The 17,847-nt window shown below is 54.5% G+C and overlaps 1 protein-coding gene and 1 long non-coding RNA gene across 5 annotated transcripts in view; one reads left to right on the top strand and one right to left on the bottom strand.

The window, feature by feature from the left end:
- The window catches only part of LOC142922840 (heat shock protein 75 kDa, mitochondrial-like), a 74,941-nt gene extending 57,369 nt beyond the window's left edge, over nt 1-17,572 (top strand). Inside the window, exons 16-18 of one of the 4 annotated variants that reach the window (XM_076063777.1) lie at nt 9,877-10,094; nt 12,628-12,700; nt 16,944-17,572. In XM_076063777.1, coding sequence (XP_075919892.1) covers nt 9,877-10,094; nt 12,628-12,700; nt 16,944-17,051 — 399 coding nt within the window. In that variant the 3' untranslated portion in view covers nt 17,052-17,572. Of the gene's footprint in view, nt 1-1,346; nt 1,409-2,230; nt 2,390-2,965; nt 3,035-9,876; nt 10,095-12,627; nt 12,701-16,943 lie in introns of those variants that run through there. The other 3 variants (XM_076063778.1, XM_076063780.1, XM_076063779.1) reach the window with 3 other exon arrangements.
- On the bottom strand, nt 10,881-12,888 carry LOC142922841 (uncharacterized). The gene is made up of 2 exons (XR_012940381.1): nt 12,846-12,888; nt 10,881-12,730 (listed from the first exon to the last, which is right to left on the bottom strand). It is a non-coding gene; the product is annotated as an uncharacterized LOC142922841 (long non-coding RNA).
- Nucleotides 17,573-17,847: the final 275 nt, after the last annotated feature.

The raw sequence follows: 17,847 nt of genomic DNA, 5'->3' as shown, positions 1-17,847 counted from the left end.
GAGTGAGTGGGTGGGTGAGTGGGTGAGCGAGTGGGTGGGTGGATGGGTGGGTGAGTGAGTGAGTGGGTGGGTGGGTGAGTGGGTGAGTGGGTGGGTGAGTGAGTGGGTGAGTGAGTGGTGAGCGAGTGGGTGGGCGGGTGGGTGGGTGGATGGGTGTGAGTGGGTGGGTGGGTGGGTGAGTGGGTGGGTGAGTGGGTGGGTGAGTGAGTGGGTGAGTGGGTGAGCGAGTGGGTGGGTGGGTGGGTGGATGGGTGGGTGGGTGGGTGAGTGAGTTGGTGGGTGGGTGAGTGAGTGAGTGGGTGGATGGGTGGGTGGGTGAGTGAGTGAGTGAGTGCGTGGGTGGGTGGGTGGGTGAGTGAGTGAGTGGGTGGATGGGTGGGTGAGTGTGTGGATGGGTGAGTGAGTGAGTGGGTGGGTAAGTGGGTGAGTGGGTGGGTGAGTGGGTGAGTGAGTGAGTGGGTGGGTGAGTGGGTGAGTGGGTGGGTGAGTGGGTGAGTGGGTGAGCGAGTGGGTGGGTGGGTGGATGGGTGAGTGAGTGAGTGGGTGGGTGAGTGGGTGAGTGGGTGGGTGGATGGGTGGGTGAGTGGGTGGATGGGTGGATGGGTAGGTGGGTGAGTGAGTGGGTGGGTGGGTGGGTGAGTGAGTGAGTGGGTGGGTGGGTGAGTGAGTGGGTGGATGGGTGGGTGGGTGGGTGAGTGAGTGAGTGAGTGCGTGGGTGGGTGGGTGAGTGAGTGGGTGGATGGGTGGGTGAGTGTGTGGATGGGTGAGTGAGTGAGTGAGTGTGTGGATGGGTGGGTGAGTGAGTGAGTGCGTGGGTGGGTGAATGGGTGGATGGGTGGGTGATTGGGTGGATGGGTGGGTGAGTGGGTGGATGGGTGGGTGAGTGGGTGAGTGAGTGGGTGGATGGGTGGGTGAGTGGGTGAGTGGGTGGATGGGTGGGTGAGTGAGTGAGTGGGTGGGTGCATGGGTGAGCGAGTGAGTGAGTGGGTGGATGGGTGGGTGAGTGAGTGGGTGTATGGGTGGGTGGGTGGGTGAGTGAGTGGGTGGATGGGTGGGTGAGTGAGTGAGTGCGTGGGTGGGTGGGTGGATGGGTGGGTGGGTGAGTGGGTGGGTGGGTGGTTGAATGGGTGGGTGGGTGGGTGAATGGGTGGGTGGGTGGGTGAGTGAGTGGGTGGGTGGGTGAGTGAGTGGGTGGGTGGGTGAGTGAGTGAGTGAGCGACTGAGTGAGTGAGTGACTGACTGAGTGAGTGACTGAGTGACGGACTGAGTGAGTGAGTGAGTGACGGACTGAGTGAGTGACTGACTGACTGAGTGAGTGACTGACTGACTGAGTGACTGTCCACCAGGTGACGCTACGTCTGGACCTGCACGCTGCGATGGTGACGCTACTAGAGATGTGACTGTGTGAGTGAGTGACTGACTGACTGACTGAGTGACTGACTGAGTGACTGAGTGACTGACTGAGTAACTGACTGAGTGAGTGACTGAGTGTGTGACTGTGTGAGTGTCTGTCTTAGTGAGTGACTGAGTGACTGACTGAGTGACTGAGTGACTGACTGAGTGTGTGAGTGTGTGACTGACTGACTGAGTGTGTGAGTGTGTGACGGACTGAGTGACTGACTGACTGACTGAGTGACTGACTGAGTGACTGTCCACCAGGTGACGCTACGTCTGGAGCTGCACGCTGCAATGGTGACGCTGCTAGAGATGTGACTGTGTGAGTGACTGTGTGAGTGAGTGACTGACTGTGTGAGTGACTGACTGTGTGAGTGACTGACTGACTGACTGAGTGACTGAGTGACTGACTGAGTGAGTGACTGAGTGAGTGTGTGAGTGTGTGAGTGTGAGTGAGTGAGTGACTGACTGACTGAGTGACTGACTGAGTGACTGACTGAGTGACTGACTGAGTGACTGTGTGACTGAGTGACTGAGTGAGTGACTGACTGACTGAGTGAGTGAGTGACTGAGTGACTGAGTGACTGAGTGAGTGACTGACTGACTGAGTGACTGAGTGAGTGACTGACTGAGTGACTGACTGAGTGTGTGAGTCACTGAGTGAGTGACTGAGTGACTGAGTGAGTGACTGAGTGAGTGACTGAGTGAGTGACTGAGTGACTGACTGAGTGAGTGAGTGACTGAGTGAGTGACTGAGTGAGTGACTGAGTGAGTGACTGAGTGAGTGACTGAGTGAGTGACTGACTGACTGACTGACTGAGTGATTGTCCACCAGGTGACGCTACGTCTGGACCTGCACGCTGCCATGGTGACCCTGCTAGAGATGTGACTGAGTGAGTGACTGAGTGAGTAACTGAGTGAGTGACTGAGTGAGTGACTGTGTGAGTGAGTGACTGACTGAGTGAGTGACTGACTGAGTGAGTGACTGACTGAGTGAGTGAGTGAGTGACTGAGTGAGTAAGTGACTGACTGAGTGAGTGACTGATTGACTGATTGACTGACTGAGTGACTGAGTGACTGACTGAGTGACTGTCCCCCAGGTGACGCTACGTCTGGACCTGCACGCTGCCATGGTGACGCTACTAGAGATGTGACTGTGTGAGTGAGTGACTGAGTGAGTGAGTAAGTGACTGAGTGACTGAGTGACTGAGTGAGTGACTGAGTGAGTGACTGAGTGAGTGACTGAGTGAGTGACTGAGTGAGTGAGTGAGTGACTGAGTGACTGACTGACTGAGTGATTGTCCACCAGGTGACGCTACGTCTGGACCTGCACGCTGCCATGGTGACCCTGCTAGAGATGTGACTGAGTGAGTGACTGAGTGAGTAACTGAGTGAGTGACTGAGTGAGTGACTGTGTGAGTGAGTGACTGACTGAGTGAGTGACTGACTGAGTGAGTGACTGAGTGACTGACTGAGTGAGTGAGTGAGTGACTGAGTGAGTAAGTGACTGACTGAGTGAGTGACTGATTGACTGACTGACTGACTGAGTGACTGAGTGACTGTCCACCAGGTGACGCTACGTCTGGACCTACACGCTGCCATGGTGACACTCCTAGAGATGTGACTGTGTGAGTGAGTGACTGAGTGAGTGAGTGACTGAGTGAGTGACTGACTGACTGACTGAGTGACTGACTGAGTGACTGAGTGACTGACTGACTGAGTGACTGACTGACTGAGTGATTGTCCACCAGGTGACGCTACGTCTGGACCTACACGCTGCCATGGTGACGCTACTAGAGATGTGACTGTGTGAGTGAGTGACTGAGTGAGTGACTGAGTGAGTGACTGAGTGACTGAGTGACTGAGTGACTGACTGAGTGACTGACTGAGTGACTGTCCACCAGGTGACGCTACGTCTGGACCTGCACGCTGCCATGGTGACGCTACTAGAGATGTGACTGTGTGAGTGAGTGACTGAGTGACTGAGTAAGTGACTGACTGACTGAGTGTGTGAGTGACTGACTCAGTGACTGACTGAGTGACTGACTGAGTGACTGACTGACTGAGTGACTGACTGAGTGACTGAGTGACTGACTGAGTGACTGACTGAGTGACTGACTGAGTGACTGACTGAGTGACTGAGTAAGTGACTGAGTAAGTGACTGAGTGACTGAGTGAGTGAGTGACTGAGTGACTGAGTGAGTGACTGAGTGAGTGACTGAGTGACTGACTGACTGAGTGACTGAGTGACTAAGTGACTGACTGAGTGACTGACTGAGTGACTGTCCACCAGGTGACGCTACGTCTGGACCTGCACGCTGCCATGGTGACGCTACTAGAGATGTGACTGTGTGACTGAGTGACTGAGTGACTGAGTAAGTGACTGAGTGACTGAGTGAGTGAGTGACTGAGTGACTGAGTGAGTGACTGAGTGACTGAGTGAGTGACTGAGTGAGTGACTGAGTGAGTGACTGAGTGAGTGACTGAGTGAGTGACTGAGTGAGTGACTGAGTGAGTGACTGAGTGAGTGAGTGACTGACTGACTGAGTGATTGTCCACCAGGTGACGCTACGTCTGGACCTGCACGCTGCCATGGTGACCCTGCTAGAGATGTGACTGAGTGAGTGACTGAGTGAGTAACTGAGTGAGTGACTGAGTGAGTGACTGTGTGAGTGAGTGACTGACTGAGTGAGTGACTGACTGAGTGAGTGACTGACTGAGTGAGTGAGTGAGTGACTGAGTGAGTAAGTGACTGACTGAGTGAGTGACTGATTGACTGACTGAGTGACTGACTGAGTGACTGTCCCCCAGGTGACGCTACGTCTGGACCTACACGCTGCCATGGTGACGCTACTAGAGATGTGACTGTGTGAGTGAGTGACTGAGTGAGTGACTGAGTGAGTGACTGAGTGACTGACTGACTGAGTGACTGAGTGACTAAGTGACTGACTGACTGACTGAGTGACTGTCCACCAGGTGACGCTACGTCTGGACCTGCACGCTGCCATGGTGACGCTACTAGAGATGTGACTGTGTGAGTGAGTGACTGAGTGACTGAGTAAGTGACTGAGTGACTGAGTGAGTGAGTGACTGAGTGACTGAGTGAGTGACTGAGTGAGTGACTGAGTGAGTGACTGAGTGAGTGACTGAGTGAGTGAGTGAGTGACTGAGTGACTGACTGACTGAGTGATTGTCCACCAGGTGACGCTACGTCTGGACCTGCACGCTGCCATGGTGACCCTGCTAGAGATGTGACTGAGTGAGTAACTGAGTGAGTGACTGAGTGAGTGACTGTGTGAGTGAGTGACTGACTGAGTGAGTGACTGACTGAGTGAGTGACTGAGTGACTGACTGAGTGAGTGAGTGAGTGACTGAGTGAGTACGTGACTGACTGAGTGAGTGACTGATTGACTGATTGACTGACTGAGTGAGTGACTGACTGACTGAGTGACTGACTGAGTGACTGTCCACCAGGTGACGCTACGTCTGGAGCTGCACGCTGCCATGGTGACACTCCTAGAGATGTGACTGTGTGAGTGAGTGACTGAGTGAGTGAGTGACTGAGTGAGTGACTGACTGACTGACTGAGTGACTGACTGAGTGACTGAGTGACTGACTGACTGAGTGATTGTCCACCAGGTGACGCTACGTCTGGACCTACACGCTGCCATGGTGACGCTACTAGAGATGTGACTGTGTGAGTGAGTGACTGAGTGAGTGACTGAGTGAGTGACTGAGTGACTGACTGACTGAGTGACTGAGTGACTAAGTGACTGACTGAGTGACTGACTGAGTGACTGTCCACCAGGTGACGCTACGTCTGGACCTGCACGCTGCCATGGTGACGCTACTAGAGATGTGACTGTGTGAGTGAGTGACTGAGTGACTGAGTAAGTGACTGACTGACTGAGTGTGTGAGTGACTGACTCAGTGACTGACTGAGTGACTGACTGAGTGACTGACTGACTGAGTGACTGAGTGACTGACTGAGTGACTGAGTGACTGACTGAGTGACTGACTGAGTGACTGACTGAGTGACTGACTGACTGAGTAAGTGACTGAGTAAGTGACTGAGTGACTGAGTGAGTGAGTGACTGAGTGACTGAGTGAGTGACTGAGTGAGTGACTGAGTGACTGACTGACTGAGTGACTGAGTGACTAAGTGACTGACTGAGTGACTGACTGAGTGACTGTCCACCAGGTGACGCTACGTCTGGACCTGCACGCTGCCATGGTGACGCTACTAGAGATGTGACTGTGTGACTGAGTGACTGAGTGACTGAGTAAGTGACTGAGTGACTGAGTGAGTGAGTGACTGAGTGACTGACTGAGTGACTGAGTGAGTGACTGAGTGACTGAGTGAGTGACTGAGTGAGTGACTGAGTGAGTGACTGAGTGAGTGACTGAGTGAGTGACTGAGTGAGTGACTGAGTGAGTGACTGAGTGAGTGAGTGACTGACTGACTGAGTGATTGTCCACCAGGTGACGCTACGTCTGGACCTGCACGCTGCCATGGTGACCCTGCTAGAGATGTGACTGAGTGAGTGACTGAGTGAGTAACTGAGTGAGTGACTGAGTGAGTGACTGTGTGAGTGAGTGACTGACTGAGTGAGTGACTGACTGAGTGAGTGACTGACTGAGTGAGTGAGTGAGTGACTGAGTGAGTAAGTGACTGACTGAGTGAGTGACTGATTGACTGACTGAGTGACTGAGTGACTGACTGAGTGACTGTCCCCCAGGTGACGCTACGTCTGGACCTACACGCTGCCATGGTGACGCTACTAGAGATGTGACTGTGTGAGTGAGTGACTGAGTGACTGAGTAAGTGACTGAGTGACTGAGTGAGTGAGTGACTGAGTGACTGAGTGAGTGACTGAGTGAGTGACTGAGTGAGTGACTGAGTGAGTGACTGAGTGAGTGAGTGAGTGACTGAGTGACTGACTGACTGAGTGATTGTCCACCAGGTGACGCTACGTCTGGACCTGCACGCTGCCATGGTGACCCTGCTAGAGATGTGACTGAGTGAGTAACTGAGTGAGTGACTGAGTGAGTGACTGTGTGAGTGAGTGACTGACTGAGTGAGTGACTGACTGAGTGAGTGACTGAGTGACTGACTGAGTGAGTGAGTGAGTGACTGAGTGAGTACGTGACTGACTGAGTGAGTGACTGATTGACTGATTGACTGACTGAGTGAGTGACTGACTGACTGAGTGACTGACTGAGTGACTGACTGAGTGACTGACTGAGTGACTGACTGAGTGACTGTCCACCAGGTGACGCTACGTCTGGAGCTGCACGCTGCCATGGTGACGCTACTAGAGATGTGACTGTGTGAGTGAGTGACTGAGTGAGTGAGTGACTGAGTGAGTGACTGACTGACTGACTGAGTGACTGACTGAGTGACTGAGTGACTGACTGACTGAGTGATTGTCCACCAGGTGACGCTACGTCTGGACCTACACGCTGCCATGGTGACGCTACTAGAGATGTGACTGTGTGAGTGAGTGACTGAGTGAGTGACTGAGTGAGTGACTGAGTGACTGACTGACTGAGTGACTGAGTGACTAAGTGACTGACTGAGTGACTGACTGAGTGACTGTCCACCAGGTGACGCTACGTCTGGACCTGCACGCTGCCATGGTGACGCTACTAGAGATGTGACTGTGTGAGTGAGTGACTGAGTGACTGAGTAAGTGACTGACTGACTGAGTGTGTGAGTGACTGACTCAGTGACTGACTGAGTGACTGACTGAGTGACTGACTGAGTGACTGAGTGACTGACTGAGTGACTGACTGAGTGACTGACTGAGTGACTGACTGACTGAGTAAGTGACTGAGTGACTGAGTGAGTGAGTGACTGAGTGACTGAGTGAGTGACTGAGTGAGTGACTGAGTGACTGACTGACTGAGTGACTGAGTGACTAAGTGACTGACTGAGTGACTGACTGAGTGACTGTCCACCAGGTGACGCTACGTCTGGACCTGCACGCTGCCATGGTGACGCTACTAGAGATGTGACTGTGTGACTGAGTGACTGAGTGACTGAGTAAGTGACTGAGTGACTGAGTAAGTGACTGACTGACTGAGTGTGTGAGTGACTGACTCAGTGACTGACTCAGTGACTGACTGAGTGACTGACTGAGTGACTGACTGACTGAGTGACTGAGTGACTGACTGAGTGACTGAGTGAGTGAGTGACTGAGTGAGTGACTGACTGACTGAGTGACTGACTGAGTGACTGTCCACCAGGTGACGCTACGTCTGGACCTGCACGCTGCCATGGTGACGCTCCTAGAGATGTGACTGTGTGAGTGAGTGACTGAATGAGTGACTGAGTGAGTGACTGTGTGAGTGAGTGACTGAGTGAGTGACTGAGTGACTGAGTGACTGACTGACTGACTGAGTGACTGACTGACTGACTGAGTGACTGTCCACCAGGTGACGCTACGTCTGGAGCTGCACGCTGCCATGGTGACGCTCCTAGAGATGTGACTGTGTGAGTGACTGTGTGAGTGAGTGACTGACTGTGTGAGTGACTGACTGTGTGAGTGACTGAGTGACTAAGTGACTGACTGAGTGACTGAGTGACTGACTGACTGAGTGACTGTGTGAGTGACTGAGTGACTGACTGAGTGAGTGACTGAGTGAGTGACTGAGTGACTGAGTGAGTGAGTGAGTGTGTGAGTGAGTGACTGACTGAGTGACTGATTGACTGATTTACTGAGTGAGTGACTGAGTGACTGACTGAGTGACTGACTGACTGAGTGACTGAGTGACTGACTGAGTGACTGACTGAGTGACTGACTGACTGACTGAGTGACTGAGTGACTGACTGAGTGACTGACTGAGTGAGTGACTGACTGACTGAGTGACTGTGTGAGTGACTGAGTGACTGAGTGACTGACTGACTGAGTGACTGACTGAGTGACTGAGTGACTGACTGACTGAGTAAGTGACTGAGTGACTGAGTGAGTGAGTGACTGAGTGACTGTGTGAGTGACTGACTGTGTGAGTGACTGACTGTGTGAGTGACTGAGTGAGTGAGTGACTGAGTGACTGAGTGACTGACTCAGTGACTGACTGAGTGACTGACTGAGTGACTGACTGAGTGACTGACTGAGTGACTGACTGAGTGACTGTCCCCCAGGTGACGCTACGTCTGGAGCTACACGCTGCCATGGTGACCCTGCTAGAGATGTGACTGTGTGAGTGAGTGACTGAGTGAGTGACTGAGTGACTGAGTGAGTGACTGAGTGACTGACTGACTGAGTGACTGAGTGACTGACTGACTGAGTGACTGAGTGACTGACTGACTGAGTGACTGAGTGACTGAGTGACTGACTGACTGAGTGACTGACTGACTGAGTGACTGAGTGACTGTCCCCCAGTTGACGCTACGTCTGGAGCTACACGCTGCCATGGTGACACTCCTAGAGATGTGACTGTGTGAGTGAGTGACTGAGTGAGTGACTGAGTGAGTGAGTGAGTGACTGAGTGACTGAGTGACTGAGTGACTGACTGAGTGACTGAGTGACTGATTGACTGACTGAGTGACTGAGTGACTGAGTGAGTGACTGAGTGAGTGACTGAGTGAGTGACTGACTGAGTGACTGAGTGAGTGACTGAGTGAGTGACTGAGTGACTGAGTGAGTGAGTGACTGACTGACTGACTGAGTGACTGTCCACCAGGTGACGCTACGTCTGGACCTACACGCTGCCATGGTGACGCTGCTAGAGATGTGACTGTGTGAGTGAGTGAGTGACTGAGTGAGTGTGTGAGTGACTGACTGAGTGAGTGACTGAGTGACTGACTGACTGACTGAGTGACTGAGTGAGTGAGTGACTGAGTGACTGAGTGAGTGACTGAGTGACTGAGTGAGTGACTGAGTGAGTGACTGACTGACTGACTGAGTGATTGTCCACCAGGTGACGCTACGTCTGGACCTGCACGCTGCCATGGTGACGCTACTAGAGATGTGACTGTGTGAGTGAGTGACTGAGTGAGTGAGTGACTGACTGAGTGACTGACTGAGTGACTGACTGAGTGACTGACTGAGTGACTGACTAACTGAGTGAGTGTGTGTGTGAGTGTGTGAGTCACTGACTGACTGAGTGACTGTCCCCCAGGTGACGCTACGTCTGGACCTACACGCTGCCATGGTGACGCTACTAGAGATGTGACTGTGTGAGTGAGTGACTGAGTGAGTGAGTGAGTGACTGACTGACTGAGTGACTGACTGAGTGACTGACTGAGTGACTGACTAACTGAGTGAGTGTGTGTGTGAGTGTGTGAGTCACTGACTGACTGAGTGACTGTCCCCCAGGTGACGCTACGTCTGGACCTACACGCTGCCATGGTGACCCTGCTAGAGATGTGACTGAGTGACTGACTGAGTGACTGACTGACTGAGTAAGTGACTGAGTGACTGAGTGACTGACTGAGTGACTGAGTGACTGACTGACTGAGTGACTGTCCCCCAGGTGACGCTACGTCTGGACCTACACGCTGCCATGGTGACCCTGCTAGAGATGGGTGCCGCTCGCCACCTCCTACGCACCCACAACCTCCTGCAACAGGCGGGCTCCGTCGCCACGGCAACCGCAACAACCACAACAGACACAACCACAACCACAGCAGCACCACCGCCACCACCGACAGCGATTCCGGGGATACAGCCGGTCCTGGAGATTAACCCTAGGTGAGTGGTGTGTGTGTGTGTGTGTCTGTGTGTGTGTGTGTCTGTGTGTCACTGTGTGTGTCTGTGTGTGTGTGTGTGTCACTGTGTGTGTGTGTGTCACTGTGTGTGTGTGTGTCTGTGTGTGTGTGTCTGTGTGTCACTGTGTGTGTGTGTCTGTGTGTCACTGTGTGTGTGTCTGTGTGTGTGTGTGTCACTGTGTGTGTCACTGTGTGTGTGTCACTGTGTGTGTGTCTGTGTGTGTGTGTCTGTGTGTGTGTGTGTGACTGTGTGTGTGTGTCAGTGTGTGTCTGTGTGTGTGTGTGTGTGTCACTGTGTGTGTCTGTCTGTGTGTGTGTGTGTGACTGTGTGTGTGTGTCAGTGTGTGTCTGTGTGTGTGTGTGTCTGTGTGTGTGTCACTGTGTGTGTCTGTGTGTGTGTCACTGTGTGTGTACACTGTGTGTGTCACTGTGTGTACACTGTGTGTGTCACTGTGTGTGTGTCACTGTGTGTGTCACTGTGTGTGTGTACACTGTGTGTGTCACTGTGTGTGTCACTGTGTGTGTGTGTAACTGTGTGTATGACTGTGTCACTGTGTGTACACTGTGTGTGTGTACACTGTGTGTCACTGTGTGTGTCACTGTGTGTGTCACTGTGTGTGTACACTGTGTGTGTACACTGTGTGTCACTGTGTGTGTCACTGTGTGTGTCACTGTGTGTGTACACTGTGTGTCACTGTGTCACTGTGTGAATGACTGTATTACTGTGTGTGTACACTGTGTGTGTCACTGTGTGTGTACACTGTGTGTGTACACTGTGTGTCACTGTGTGTGTCACTGTGTGTGTCACTGTGTGTGTACACTGTGTGTCACTGTGTCACTGTGTGAATGACTGTATTACTGTGTGTGTACACTGTGTGTGTCACTGTGTGTACACTGTGTGTGTGTACACTGTGTGTGTGTACACTGTGTGTCACTGTGTGTGTCACTGTGTGTGTGTGTAACTGTGTGTATGACTGTGTCACTGTGTGTACACTGTGTGTGTGTACACTGTGTGTCACTGTGTGTGTCACTGTGTGTGTCACTGTGTGTGTACACTGTGTGTGTACACTGTGTGTCACTGTGTGTGTCACTGTGTGTGTCACTGTGTGTGTACACTGTGTGTCACTGTGTCACTGTGTGAATGACTGTATTACTGTGTGTGTACACTGTGTGTGTCACTGTGTGTGTCACTGTGTGTGTACACTGTGTGTGTCACTGTGTGTGTACACTGTGTGTGTACACTGTGTGTCACTGTGTGTGTCACTGTGTGTGTCACTGTGTGTGTACACTGTGTGTCACTGTGTCACTGTGTGAATGACTGTATTACTGTGTGTGTACACTGTGTGTGTCACTGTGTGTGTCACTGTGTGTGTACACTGTGTGTGTGTACACTGTGTGTGTGTACACCACGTGTGTGTACACTGTGTGTGTCATTGTGTGTGTACACTGTGTGTCACTGTGTGTGTACACTGTGTGTCACTGTGTCACTGTGTGTATGACTGTATCACTGTGTGTGTACACTGTGTGTGTCACTGTGTGTGTACACTGTGTGTGTACACTGTGTGTGTGTACACTGTGTGTCACTGTGTGTGTACACTGTGTGTGTGTACACTGTGTGTCACTGTGTGTGTCACTGTGTGTGTCACTGTGTGTGTCACTGTGTGTGTACACTGTGTGTCACTGTGTCACTGTGTGAATGACTGTATTACTGTGTGTGTCACTGTGTGTCACTGTGTGTGTCACTGTGTGTGTCACTGTGTGTGTGTGTCACTGTGTGTGTCACTGTGTGTGTCACTGTGTGTGTGTCACTGTGTGTGTGTCACTGTGTGTGTCACTGTGTGTGTATATGTACACTGTGTGTGTCACTGTGTGTGTCACTGTGTGACTGTGTCACTGTGTGTCACTGTGTGTCACTGTGTGTGTAACTGTGTGTATGACTGTGTCACTGTGTGTGTCACTGTGTCTGTGTTGTCCACTGTGTGTGTCACTGTGTGTGTCACTGTGTGTGTCACTGTGTGTGTAACTGTGTCACTGTGTGTGTCACTGTGTGTGTGTCACTGTGTGTGTCACTGTGTGTGTCACTGTGTGTGTATATGTACACTGTGTGTGTCACTGTGTGTCACTGTGTGTGTCACTGTGTGTGTCACTGTGTGTATGACTGTGTCACTGTGTGTGTCACTGTGTGTGTATATGTACACTGTGTGTGTCACTGTGTGTCACTGTGTGTGTCACTGTGTGTGTCACTGTGTGTATGACTGTGTCACTGTGTGTGTAACTGTGTGTGTAACTGTGTCACTGTGTGTGTCACTGTGTGTGTATCACTGTGTGTGTCACTGTGTGTGTAACTGTGTGTGTCACTGTGTGTGTGTCACTGTGTGTGTCACTGTGTGTGTCACTGTGTGTGTATATGTACACTGTGTGTGTCACTGTGTGTCACTGTGTGTGTCACTGTGTGTGTCACTGTGTGTATGACTGTGTCACTGTGTGTTTCACTGTGTCTGTGTTGTCCACTGCAGCCATTCGTTGATCCGAGTGCTGAACTCGGCACGGGAATCTGACCCAGAGCTTGCTTCACTACTCGCCCAGCAGGTGAGTGGCTACTCACCACTACACTCACCACTACTACTCACCACTACTCACCACTACTCACCACTACTCACCACCACCTACTCACCACTACTCACCACTACTCACCACCACCTACTCACCACTACTCACCACTACTCACCACCACCTACTCACCACCACCTACTCACCACTACTCACCACTACTCACCACCACCTACTCACCACTACTCACCACTACTCACCACCACCTACTCACCACTACTCACCACTACTCACCACCACCTACTCACCACCACCTACTCACCACTACTCACCACTACTCACCACCACTCGCCCAGCAGGTGAGTGGCTACTCACCACTACTCACCACTACTCACCACTACTCACCACCATCTACTCACCACTACTCACCACTACTCACCACTACTCACCACCACTCGCCCAGCAGGCGAGTGGCTACTCACCACTACTCACCACTACTCACCACTACCTACTCACCACTACTCAACACTACTCACCACTACTCACCACTACTCACCACTGCCTACTCACCACTACTCACCACTACACACCACCACTCACCACTACTCACCACCATCTACTCACCACTACTCACCACCACCTACTCACCACTACTCACCACTACTCACACTCACCACTACTCACCACTACTCACCACTACTCACCATTACACACCACCATCTACTCACCACTACTCACCACCACCTACTCACCACTACTCACCACTACTCACCACTACTCACCACTACACACCACCATGTACTCACCACTAGTCACCACTACTCACCACTACTCACCACTACTCACCACTACACTCACCACTACTCACCACTACTCACCACTACTCACCACTACTCACCACCACACACTACTACTCACCACTACTCACCACTACACACCACTACTCACCACTACTCACCACTACTCACCACCACACACCACTACTCACCACCACCTACTCACCACTACTCACCACTACTCACCACTACACATACTCACCACTACACATACACACTACTACTCACCACTACTCACCACTACACATACACACCACTACTCACCACTACTCACCACTACACACCACTACTCACCACTACTCACCACTACTCACCACTACTCACACCATCTACTCACCACTACTCACCACTCACTCACCACTACTCACCACTACTCACCACTACTCACCACTGCACATACACACCACTACTCACCACTACTCACCACTACTCACCACTACACACCACCACTCACCACTACTCACCACCACTCACCACTACTCACCACTACTCACCACTACTCACACCACTCACCACTACTCACCACTACTCACCACTAACTACTCACCACTCACCACTACTCACCACTACCTACTCACCACTCACCACTACTCACCACTCACTCAACCACTCATTCACCCACCCACCCACTCACCCACTCAACCACTCACTCACCCACCCACTCACTCACCCACCCACTCACCCACTCACTCACCCACCCACCCACCCACTCACTCACCCACCCACCCACTCACCCACCCACTCACCGACCCACCCACCCACTCACCCACCCAACCACCCACTCACCCACCCACCCACCACCCTCCCACCCTCCCACCCACCCACTCACCCACTCACCCCACCCACCCACTCACCCACTCACCCACCCACCCACTCACCCACTCACCCACCCACTCACCCACCCACTCACTCACCACCCACCCACCCTCCCACTCACTCACCCACCCACTCACTCACCCATCCACTTCACCCACTCACTCACCCACCCACTCACCCACTCACTCACTCACCCACCCACTCACTCACCCTCACCCACCCACTCACCCACTCACCCACCCACCCACTCACCCACTCACCCACCCACTCACCCACCCACTCACTCACCCACCCACCCCCACTCACTCACCCACCCACTCACTCACCCATCCACTCACCCACTCACTCACCCACCCACTCACCCACTCACTCACCCACCCACCCACCCACTCACTCACCCACCCACTCACCCACCCTCCCACCCACCCACCCTCCCACCCACTCACCCACCCACCCTCCTACCCACTCACCCACCCACCCACTCACCCACCCACCCACTCACCCACCCACCCACTCACCCACCCACTCACCCACTCACCCACCCACTCACCCACTCACCCTCCACCCACTCACCCACCCACCCACCCACTCACCCACCCACTCACCCACCCACTCACCCACTCACCACCACTCACTCACCCACCCCACCCCTCACTCACCCACCCACTCACTCACCCACCCACTCACCCACCCACTCACCCACCCACCCACCCACTCACCCACCCACCCACCCTCCCACACACTCAGTCACCCACTCACCCTCCCACCCACTCACCCACTCACCCACCCACTCACCCACCCACCCACTCACTCACCCACTCACTCACTCACCCACCCACTCACCCACTCACCCACTCACCCACCCACTCACCCACCCACCCACCCACTCACTCACCCACCCACCCACTCACCCACCCACCCACCACCCACCCACTCACCCACCCACCCACTCACCCACCCACTCACCCACCCACCCACTCACCCACCCACCCACTCACCCACCCACCCACTCACCCACCCACTCACCCACCCACTCACCCACCCACCCTCCCACTCACTCACCCACCCACTCACTCACCCACCCACTCACCCACCCACTCACCCACCCACCCACTCACCCACCCACTCACCCACTCACCCTCCCACCCACCACCCACCCACCCACTCACCCACCCACTCACCCACCCACTCACCCACTCACCCACCCACTCACTCACCCACCCACCCTCCCACGCACTCACTCACGCACCCACTCACCCACCCACTCACCCTCCCACCCACTCACCCACTCACCCACCCACTCACCCACCCACTCACCCACCCACCCACTCACCCACTCACTCACTCACCCACCCACTCACCCACTCACCCACTCACCCACCCACTCACTCACCCACCCACCCACTCACCCACCCACCCACTCACTCACCCACCCTCCCACTCACCCTCCCACCCACTCACCCACCCACCCACTCACCCACCCACTTACTCACCCACCCACTCACCCACTCACTCACTCACACACCCACTCACTCACTCACCCACCCACTCACCCCACCCACCCACCCACTCACCCTCCCACACACCCTCTCACCACCCACCCACCCACACCCACCCACCCACCCCACCCACTCACCCACCCACCCCACCCACTCACCCACCCACTCACCCTCCCACACACCCTCCCACCCACTCACTCACCCACCCACTCACTCACCCATCCACCCACCCACCCACCCACTCACCCACCCACTCACCCACCCACTCACTCACCCATCCACCCACCCACTCACCCACACACCGACTCACCCACTCACCCACCCACTCACCCACCCACTCACTCACCCACCCACCCTCCCACTCACTCACCCACCCACTCACTCACCCACCCCACCACTCACCCACTCACTCACCCACCCACTCACTCACCCCACCCACCCACCCACTCACTCACCCACCCACCCACCCACTCACCCACCCACTCACCCACCCAACCACCCACTCACCCACCCACCCACCCTCCCACCCACTCACCCACCCACCCTCCCACCCACTCACCCACCCACCCACTCACCCACCCACCCACTCACCCACCCACTCACCCACTCACCCACCCACTCACCCACTCACCCTCCCACCCACTCACCCACCCACCCACTCACTCACCCACCCACTCACCCACTCACCCACTCACCCACCACTCACTCACCCACCCACCCACTCACTCACCCACCCACTCACCCACCCACCCACTCACCCACCCACTCACCCACCCACCCACTCACCCACCCACTCACCCACCCACCCACTCACCCACCCACCCACTCACCCACTCACCCACCCACTCACTCACCCACCCACCCTCCCACTCACTCACCCACCCACTCACTCACCCACCCACTCACCCACCCACTCACCCACCCACCCACCCACTCACCCACCCACCCACCCTCCCACGCACTCACTCACGCACCCACTCACCCACCCACTCACCCTCCCACCCACTCACCCACTCACCCACCCACTCACCCACCCACTCACCCACCCACTCACTCACCCACCCACCCTTCCACCCACCCACCCACCTACCCACCCACCCACCCACTGTCACCACCTCTCCCTCCCCACAGATCTATGACAATGCGATGATCACGGCGGGTCTCTACGGAGACGCTCGACTGATGGTCTCACGTCTCAACAGGCTCCTCGAGCGAGCACTCAAACACACTCGCTCCTAGCGAGCACTCAAACACACTCGCTCCTCGAGCGAGCACTCAAACACACTCGCTCCTAGCGAGCACTCAAACACACTCGCTCCTAGCGAGCACTCAAACACACTCGCTCCTAGCGAGCACTCAAACACACTCGCTCCTAGCGAGCACTCAAACACACTCGCTCCTCGAGCGAGCACTCAAACACACTCGCTCCTAGCGAGCACTCAAACACACTCGCTCCTAGCGAGCACTCAAACACACTCGCTCCTAGCGAGCACTCAAACACACTCGCTCCTAGCGAGCACTCAAACACACTCGCTCCTAGCGAGCACTCAAACACACTCGCTCCTCGAGCGAGCACTCAAACACACTCGCTCCTAGCGAGCACTCAAACACACTCGCTCCTCGAGCGAGCACTCAAACACACTCGCTCCTAGCGAGCACTCAAACACACTCGCTCCTAGCGAGCACTCAAACACACTCGCTCCTAGCGAGCACTCAAACACACTCGCTCCTAGCGAGCACTCAAACACACTCGCTCCTAGCAGGGCACTCAAACACACTCGCTCCTAGCGGGGCCTTGCTGACACACTCGCTCCTAGCGAGCACTCAAACACACTCGCTCCTCGAGCGAGCACTCAAACACACTCGCTCCTAGCGAGCACTCAAACACGCTCGCTCCTAGCAGGGCACTCAAACACACTCGCTCCTAGCGAGCACTCAAACACGCTCGCTCCTAGCAGGGCACTCAAACACGCTCGCTCCTAGCGAGCACTCAAACACGCTCGCTCCTAGCGAGCACTCAAACACACTCGCTCCT

Source organism: Petromyzon marinus, unplaced genomic scaffold, assembly GCF_048934315.1.
Source record: "Petromyzon marinus isolate PM22_M1 ecotype Great Lakes invasive population unplaced genomic scaffold, UKy_Petmar_22M1.pri1.0 PM_Scaffold_188, whole genome shotgun sequence".
NCBI classification, from domain to species: Eukaryota; Metazoa; Chordata; class Hyperoartia; order Petromyzontiformes; family Petromyzontidae; genus Petromyzon; species Petromyzon marinus.
Note: the sequence above shows the minus strand (reverse complement) of the source record. Positions and strands in the feature narration are given on the sequence as shown.